General features: G+C 36.9%; 1 protein-coding gene across 3 annotated transcripts in view; it reads right to left on the bottom strand.

The window, feature by feature from the left end:
• Positions 1-2,756: 2,756 nt before the first annotated feature.
• abcg2 (ATP binding cassette subfamily G member 2 (Junior blood group)) overlaps positions 2,757-9,783 on the bottom strand; it is a 65,291-nt gene continuing 58,264 nt past the window's right edge. For 2 of the 3 annotated variants that reach the window (XM_031901400.1, XM_012964533.3), the window contains exons 13-17: positions 9,074-9,198; positions 8,512-8,666; positions 8,037-8,126; positions 5,328-5,428; positions 2,757-3,937 (exon numbers count right to left, since the gene is read on the bottom strand). In XM_031901400.1, the coding sequence (XP_031757260.1) occupies positions 3,790-3,937; positions 5,328-5,428; positions 8,037-8,126; positions 8,512-8,666; positions 9,074-9,198 (619 nt within the window). In that variant the 3' untranslated portion in view covers positions 2,757-3,789. 3 annotated transcript variants of the gene reach the window in all.

Genomic DNA, 9,783 nt, shown 5'->3' with positions numbered 1-9,783 from the left:
AGATAATAAACTTGGCTGTAGCAAGCAATGCCAGGCAGCAGCTGCAAGGGCAAACAAGGTTTTTAGCTGTATTAAAAGGGGTATAGATTCACAGGAGGAGGGGGTTATTCTTCCCCTTTACAGAGCGCTGGTAAGGCCCCATCTAGAATATGCTGTTCAGTTCTGGTCTCCAGTGCTCAAACGGGACATTATTGAGTTAGAGAGGGTCCAGAGAAGGGCAACTAAGCTGGTAAAGGGTATGGAAAGTCTCAGTTATGAAGAAAGACTGGCCAAGTTGGGTCTGTTTACACTGGAGAAGAGGTGCTTAAGAGGTGACATGATAACTATGTATAAATATATAAGGGGATCATATAATAACCTCTCTAATGCTTTATTTACCAGTAGGTCCTTCCAACGGGCACGAGGGCACCCATTCCGTTTAGAAGAAGGGAGGTTCCGTTTAAATATTCGGAAAGGATTTTTTACAGTGAGAGCTGTGAAGTTGTGGAATTCCCTCCCCGAATCAGTCGTGCTGGCTGATACATTATATAACTTTAAGAAGGGGCTGGATGGATTCTTAGCAAGTGAAGGAATACAGGGTTATGGGAGATTTATATCACGGTATTTTTCAAAATTATATCGGTATCACGGTATTTGACGGTATATAAATAAAAAATAAATATTGGTGGCAGCCAAAACACTCCTATTGGATTTATTTAATGTTTAAAATTTTTCAGTAGACTGAATCCAAATTATGGAAAGATCGCTTGTCCAGAATACGCTAGGTCCTGTACTTTGTAAAATATGTGGTTTTCGGAGATCTTACAACACACTATTTGTAGGCAGGGGCAGCTGAAAAAATTTGTATTCTAGGGTCACCGTGCCACATACTTCTATATATAAATCTATGCATAATGGGCATCAAACTGTTCAGCTGACCCCTGGCCTTCATATTTCGGATGTTTTATCTTGGTATCTAATATGTGGAAGATAAGATGCTGCAAAAACTTCATCATTTTCAAAACTTTTGAGGAAAAAACCCCCCAACATTTTTGATACATCAGTATCAACTTACTTACATACATACACAAAGAAATATTAGGTGTTGGATAGTGATGAGCAATGTATGGATTTGCTGGGAATTCCCATTTTGCCATCAGCAAATATTTCTGCAACACCGCCACAACATTTTATAAAAAAAAAAAAAAAAAAACACTGACTTCAATGCATTTCACAAATTTTGAAGTTTTGCAAATTTTTGTGCGCTGCCATTCTTCCTCCTGTCCCCAGATTTCACTTTGAAAATCTGGTCACCTTACCTTGAGGGCAAAATGGCCTTTGCTTCCTGTTAATAAATGCACTTCACTTTGTCATTCAGATACTGGACTATTCATTTTTCATTTACTGTTATTGCAATGTTCTACAAGGCATTGTTTCACTTACACCTGCCAGCCAAAGGGTTGTTTTGACAAAACACAGTGTTGTAAAATCACCCCCTAATTCAAATTTTTGCCATGATTCAATTTTTTTTTTTTTGCACTCATGAAATATTCAATATTTATTACCTGCATACAATATTAAAAGCTTGAACAGAAAATGTTGGCATCTAAACGCTTGCAAGTTTATGTAGAAGTCAATGGGAGCTGCCAAAATGTAGGTGATGTTTTCAATTTGAGTTTTTCATGTTTTTCACTTTTTTGAGAATTTGCAGACTATGAGAATATGCATTCAATGCATTAAAGTTTTTTTGTTCCATGGATTTGAGTTTTTTACATGTAAATACTGTAGTTTTTTTTTTTAGAAATAAGCAAACATTTGAGTTTGGTAAAAAATATCAGTTTATCTGAATTGAAAAACTCTAAAATTCTCAAATTTGAATTCTTATAAATAAGCCGTGAGAAGGCTGTGTTTAACAAATATTGAACACTAAAGTTTTTATTTCCATAATTCATATTCATGAGTTTTAGTACAAAACAGTTTGAATCACAGAGAAAAAAATCCCACATTTTTTGTATTGTCACACAAATGAAAACATCATAAAACCCTGAAAACCTTTTAAACCACAAAGCAAATAAAGTTTTTAAAATGAACACCTGTCATTGACTTTTACATGACCTTGACAGCTTTTAGACTATGTATTTTTACTTTCTGATTTGTCGCAGTTTTGATACATAATAGATGGCAAAAAAGGGGTTTTTTCCTACTAAAAAGTTGTATTTTTACATGAAAAAAATGCAAATTGTGAAAAATAAAATGAACATGTGAACAAGTGAATGCCCCCTTAGGGGCAGATTTATCAAAACACGAGTTCGAATCCTGAATGGGAAAAATTCGGATTGGAAACAAAAGTTTCTGAAGATCGCAAATATCACGAAAATGCTTACGAAAACATCGTATTAGTCACGATAATATCGTATTAGTGATCCGTAAGTCACGAAATTTTCGTACTGAACGATTGTAAACAGCGGCAAAACCGATCCGATTTTTTTCATGCTAAAAATACGAAAAAGGTACGAAAAAGTCGCGGAAAATACGATTGGACCAATCGAATGAATGCACGGAACATTCGTGGATAAGTAAATGTGCTCCTTAGTGTGTGGTTCTGTCAACATTTAAAAAAAATAAACTTATTGTATAAATAGAGAGACTTATTTAGAACATAGTAAAAACAAAAAAAATTTATGCAATCCACTACACAAGGTTATGCAACATTTGCTAACTTAAGGCATGTTTTGCAATTAGGTCAAACATTTAACCAAAAAAAGCTAGGAACATCATTCAGGGTTCAAATAACAAAGTGTATTTTATTTTTCTTTTAAATCAACACTGCAGTACAACCTTATTTTGACGAACAGATGTTGTAACCAGTTATTTAAAGATTTTACAAAATAATCTTGTGCACTGCTCTGAACAGATTTTAGCAGATGCTTTGCAGTTTAGCATTAGTAAATAGAAGGTGTTGATCTGATTTGAGTTAAGGCAATAATCACATACAAAAACATTTTTTGCAAAACAAATAAGACAAACAGTGTTAATATAAGATAACATATTATTTGTATTTGTAACTCTGGACACAAGATATTTACATTACTGAGAAGGAATAGTTCTGGAAGTAAATGGAGCTACTTGTCCAATGTTAGAAGGGATCCATGATGCACTGCACCTTCTTGGCTCCTCAGAGGCTGCAGCATATTTATATGAACGCACAACAGGAAACAATAGATAAGCATCCAAAAGTTCTTGCCCTGTCTGTATTATGTGCATGGACACAGCTTTGCAACTCTTCTCACGGACTGCTGAGCATTAATGGCAAGGGCGCGCGGTGCATATATATGCTTCTCTTAGCCCTGTGTTTTTCAGTCAGGCTGGGAGTGCGGGCACACCGAGCGGAGGGGATTGGAAGTTGGCCTGAAAAACACTGCAGATCCCCTCCACTGTTACTGTTTTTAGTGCAGGCACATGGTGCAGAGGAGGCAAGCGGAACCGTGCTTCTCTCATCCTGACTGAAAAACACAGGGCTGAGAGTATATATGTTCCATGTGCCTATGCCTGTGCCCTTGCCAAATTTTAAACACAAAAATGTTATAGTAGTAAAAGTAACATTAAAAACAATGTTAGCATAGAAAATAAACCTAAGACACATACCCTAGAGAGCAGGGCTGTAACGGCAATAATTTAACCTCTCCTTTGGGGGATTAATTAGGTTTAGTGCATCAAGCACTATGGCTAAAAAGGCCATATATTCTTGATTCTACAAGTAATATAAATATAGAAAACAGAAAATAGTCCTTGACTTTGGAAAATCAGAGCTTATGTTAACTTCTTCATAAAATACAGTTTTAGGTAAGCAATGGTTAGAAATATTGCAATCATGCAAGCCAAAGCCAAATGATTCTGCCATAAGCCCCATGTGCTGAAATCGATTCCTTGCACTGTTAAATACTCTTCTCCGGTGCACCTGAAAGAGAGCAAACCAAAAATAACTATATAGAAATGTAATAAATCTATTGTTCCAAGGCAGTTACTACCTGACACCATGAACAAGCCAAAAAGAAGAAAAAATATGTTATAAATAGATAAGGGATACAAAGTTTGGGATTTTTAAAACCTTTATGCAGCTCAGTGGGAATACATTTCAAAAAGAAGTGGAAAGACACATGGGCTTATTACCAACATCTTGCATAAGCACTAGCTCTTTTCTGACTGACGGTACTCTGCGCTATTGTGCCAACTGCTTAAAAGGGCATTCAGCCAGTGGCATAACAAGACGGTGCCAGGCCCCCTCCACAAAAAAACCTTCAGAGGGGACTGGCTCACAGCCACTCTTATCCCTGACACCCACTCCCCACAAGAGGTAAGAGAGCAGCTACGGAGGGAGGGTGGTTTTCTTTACTTTTTTCTCTTATTAAGTATAAGCTGACCTCTCCCCCCGGGCCCCCTGTCCCCTAGGCACTGCAAGGTCTGCTTACTCTTATCGTTATGCCATTGTCTCTTGTGCAAGGATCAGAGTGCATTGCTCAGAGGTAAGACAGAACCCTGTACAGGCCTTAAAGTACAGGGCTCTGGAGAACCTTGTGCACTGTAGTGTCCTTTTCTGTGTGTCATAAATGAAAGGGCTTGAGAAGGGGCCCCAAGATCACACTCCTCCTACATGCAGTATTGGCAAGCACAAGCTGCCATGCATACAGAAATAGTTCCCAACTCTTTGCATTCAAATTTGAAAAGAGCAAGAAGTTGCTTCTATAAGCAACAAATGCAATTCATGGCAGGTGCATTTTAAGAAAAAAAAAAAAAAAAAACCCTTGGAGTGATGGGTCTGGTTTTCTTTCACTTTGAAAAAAACAATCTCATGTATCAAAATCTCATCTACTTTCTATAAGTACTCCTTCTTTATTTTTCTTTTCCAATTTACATAGTCTACGACAATAATTTGATTTATAGCTTACAAACATTTAAAAATGTCTCCCTTGAAAATTCTTCTCTGTCCCATAAACTTTCAGAATGATCACTACAGAGTTTGGGAAGTTTGCCAATTATGCCAAAAAACCATGTGCCAACAAAATGGTGTTGCATTCACCAATGTTAAGGCCAAAGAGGACCCTCTAGCAAACCCACCTGAGCCTGAAACAATGTCCGGTATCATACCTTCAAGTCTGCACAATGAATCCATTTTCGGAAATCTCTGTGTAGGTCAATGATTAAATCACAATTTTCCTACAGCACGGCGATACAACGAATAAACCTTTTTTCTACCAACCTTACAAATCTATATTAACATCTCTAACTGGCTTGACCATAGCAACAATAACACAACTGGCAAACTGATCCTTGCACTTAAAATTACTTACGTGCCAAAAGGGCTAGATCCTGTGCAATTGGGATTGCCTTGGATGGTAGTGTTCAGGCCATTACAGAAGTTGAGGTTAGTGAATTCATTTATCTGGAGAGCCTACAAAAAAGATAATTGCTTTAGTGGGAAACTAGTAAAATAAATTTATATATATATATATAGAGTATGTTGCAAGAAGACAGGCACTCACGTATAAGTAGGTCCAAGGGAGCTTGGGTGCAGTCCCAAAATAATAGATGGAATAGCTGTAGAGAGAGTCCGCACTCACAGGTCTTACAGAAAATGTAGAGGTGTTTATTCAAATCAACATCTAACGTTTCGGCTGCATCCACAGCCTTTCTCAAAGACGTCTTTGAGAAAGGCTGTGGATGCAGCCGAAACGTTAGATGTTGATTTGAATAAACACCTCTACGTTTTCTGTAAGTGTGGACTCTCTCTACAGCTATATATATATATATTATATATTATATATTAGTACCCTCCATAATTTTTGATTTGCCCCTCTTGCTACTTTGTGTAAAATTTTTAATCAAACAATTCAGATGTGATTAAACAGTGTACATTCCAGACTTTAATTTAAAGCTATTTGCATACATTTCAGTTTTACCATGTAGACATTACAACACTTTTTTACATCCCCCTCATTTCAGGGCAACATTGTGCTTTGAATTGGCAAAATGTAAGTTTTTTGTCGGTTTATAGATATTATGATGGTGTGGTGGGGTAACCTAACTGAACTCCAGAATATGGTTGATGCTTTAAATGCCTTGAATCACTCTGTAAAGTTTACATTCCAGGCACATAGGAGTCATAACGAGAAAGCAAATCGGACATTTTCTACAAAGGTTAGTGTATTAAAGTAAAAGGGGTGGTTCAGGTGCCCCAGCCCCGGGACCCTAAGCTCAAGGGAGCGGATATACTGTATAGAAAGTGAAAAAAGCAGGTACTGGGCTCAGTGCCCAGCACCTCCTTTTTCATTTTCACATAGGAGTCATATTCAGTTTCTAGAAGTAAAAATATCCAGACAGGGTGACCGTTTTGGTTATTGTTTGTTTAGGAAGCCTACGGACAAAACTGTTATCCAGTGTCTGTGAAAAAATCTCTCCCAATTTTACAATTCTGCCATGTATTGAGGAATAACACTAGTAAAGATGTATGTGAGTTACAGTTGAACCAGATGTGGGATAGATTTATTGGGGGTGTCTGGCATCCATTATTCAACATAGGATTCACAGTGCACACAAACAAGCCAAGGCACACATACAGTACATGCCAGGCTACATCAGCCAATTAATGGACAGAGTTCTGTCTTTTGCTTCCAAACTTCTTCCTGTTACAGTTAGAGCTGCATTATTTCTGATCATGTGATCTCTGAGGGAGCTCACAGCCCATCACCAGATGGCGGATCAAGGGAAAGGATGTAAAAGGGCAATATTTACTGGTATATATATTCCAGTTTGACGAAATTCTTTAATGGGTCACTTAACATAATATAAACTATCTGTTAGTTAAGTATTCATTCTGGGGGTATAGTTTTCCTTTAATAGTGAAAAACCAGGCTGTTTTCAGTGCCTTAGTTGTGCCTTGTGAAGGTATAGCCTGAATTAACACTGTTCTTTACAGTGTTTCTTGAGTAAGCGGTTATTTTGTACTAATGATTGTAACAGTTTTGTATCTGCTGAATGGTTTGTAATGCCATAGTTTTTATCTGCTTTGAAATGAGAGAGGTTTTTTATTAATAACGTTTATTTCAGATTTTGCATTATAGATTTTGTATAATGAGAATGTTTTTTATTTTTTGAAGGGGTGGGCACTGTGTGTGTCACTTCCAGGAGAGGGTGCACACTCTATGGAGAGTGTTTTATCCATTTATATGATGTCAACCTATTTTAACTGAATAATAAAAGATACTTTTTAATTTAAGTCCGGTGTGCATTGGGCCTTTATGGTACACTAGCAACACCTTATGGTGAGATTTGATATCACTTATTTATGTGGTTTTATAAGCTGTTTTAGTGTAATTTTTATTTGTGAACTATTTATTGTCACAAGATTATCACTGGATGCAATTAATTGTATATTATATATTTATGGGCAAAGGAATTGTTTATTTACTATATAAGATTATATGGATAACACAATTGTACACACACACAAAGATAATGATTGGGTGATTGGGTGATTGTGCAATTGCTTCATGATTTGGATTGGGCACTCACTATTTTGTTTTGTATTGTTGATGCTATAAGCACTATCCTAATGAGGACGGGAACATCAGATTTTTGTGCGATGTGCTCACAATAAAGACATTGTCATTTTAATCAGGGTGTGCCGGTCTGAAAATACATTTTCTATGCAATTAATTTGACTGAGCACCCCGCTACATGAACTTTTTGGCATTTGGGTAAAAGTTTTATGAACATTCATGCAGAAGCACTAGGGATATTAGGGTCTCATAAGGGCAGTTTGAGAACTATAAAATAATGTTGAAGCTTTGCATTAACATATGAACAAGAATATCTATACAAGCCTGGATTGAATCTGTAGATTCTGACAAATGCCAGAGGGGCTGCTGTAAGATGCCACAGACAGTCACTATTTATTTGTCTGGTAGGGGGCTATGTGGGCGTACTTGACATGCCAGGGCCTACTTTAAATCCCAGTTGGAGCCTGTATACATTTGTAAGTATGTGAATGTGCTACTTACTGTAAGGCCATATCGAGGAATACTGAAGTACTTGAGCCAGGAAATCCAATCCATTACAGATGTCAAGTTAACCAGCAAACCAGAAAATATCTAGAAAGTACAAATTATGAAATCAGTTATGGTTTTGGCAACAGCCTGTAGTAGCTAAGTGTAAATTGTAATACTAGTATGTCTGCCATTTTGTTAGCTTTATCCTCCACTATATCTTGTCACTACAGTAGACCTCTTTATTATAAGAGGAATATAAACTTAAAATCATGAATTATCAATCTGATTCAAAGTGAAGATACCTAAACCTGGCCATGAAGGCTAAAATTTCTGTTATTTTGTAGTTGTTCCCAACATATAAAAGGGAAAATAAACTGTAGCGTACTAGAAGTGCAAATATATATTGAACTGAAAATTTACCAATAAAAATAGCATTTATCCAATTAACAGTATGTATGTATGATACAACATCTAAAGACTAACTCACAATCATAAAGACGAAGCAAATAGTCATTAGGAGGTTTGCCACAGCAACAACATCCTGGCCAGCAGCTACAGCCAATGCCATAGATGCAGCAGTGTATGCAATCATCATCAAGGTGAACATCATGGTAAAAAAGGCTCCTGCGGTAGCTTTGAATCCTGAAGAATGGACAAACAAAATAAGACTTTACAATACAAGCACATGAAACTGGCATTTCTAATTGGTCATTGCTTTCTAATACCTTTAAACCCTGTTTTTCAGACATGAAAAACTAGTAGTAGTATTACATTGTATAGTTGCTGTAATGAGACCTTCTATACAACTGACTTCATTACAATTTATAACAATGACATTTGCTGACTGCTTATTTTGGTAAGAAATATTGCCAGGTGAGACCCCCATAAAATCACACACACTATCACTATATAACACTAGCAAACCCCCACCCACACACACACAGTGTTAGGGTCTGTGGCTTCTATAAGCCACTGCCATTATGCATCTGGGAGGTGTCAAATTCAAAAACATCAGTTTATAATTAAATTTCAGCAAGCAATAAACATACCAATCATAAAATAAATAACAGAAGTAAATATGATGCTGGGCAGTGTCCTCATAGGAAGAAGATCTGTAAACAACTTGGCAAAAAAGTATGCAGACAACCTGTAGTACCCACTGATGTATTCATGTCTGAAACACAAAAAACATTTATATTTATATACGTTATTTGGCACTGTGCTACTGACAAGTTTTGTATGCTAAGAGCACTGTAAGGCCATGGTGGTTAGCATTTACTGTGGTGACCTGCACATTTTAAGTCTTGGCCATCAATCTATTTTTTCAATTACTGTCCTAAGCATCTGGGGATAGGCAACATTTCAAGTCTTGGCCATCAATCTATTTTTCCAATTACTGTCCTAAGCATCTGGGGATAGGCAACTGTAGCCTTCACATTCCACTTACAGAAAATATATTAACGAATTCCCCACCCATATTTTGATGATTTATTTGTGCCAGTAATACATGCCGGAAGTATTGGCTTTTATAACACAGGATTCAATGGTAAACTGCTAATGCAAAAAGAGCAGCTGAAGTATAGCATCACTGGAAAATCAGCTATGCTCCGACGCCACCATTACTACTACTACATTGGTTTCTAAGATATGCAACGTGCATTCAGATGAAGTACAAGTATCGGACCCCTCATCCGGAAACCCATTATCGAGAAAGTTCTGAATTACGGAAAGGCCATCTGCCATAGGCTCTATTTTAATC

The sequence above is a fragment of the Xenopus tropicalis genome, chromosome 1 (assembly GCF_000004195.4).
Source record: "Xenopus tropicalis strain Nigerian chromosome 1, UCB_Xtro_10.0, whole genome shotgun sequence".
NCBI lineage: Eukaryota > Metazoa > Chordata > Amphibia > Anura > Pipidae > Xenopus > Xenopus tropicalis.
This window is presented reverse-complemented; position numbering and strand designations above follow the sequence as displayed.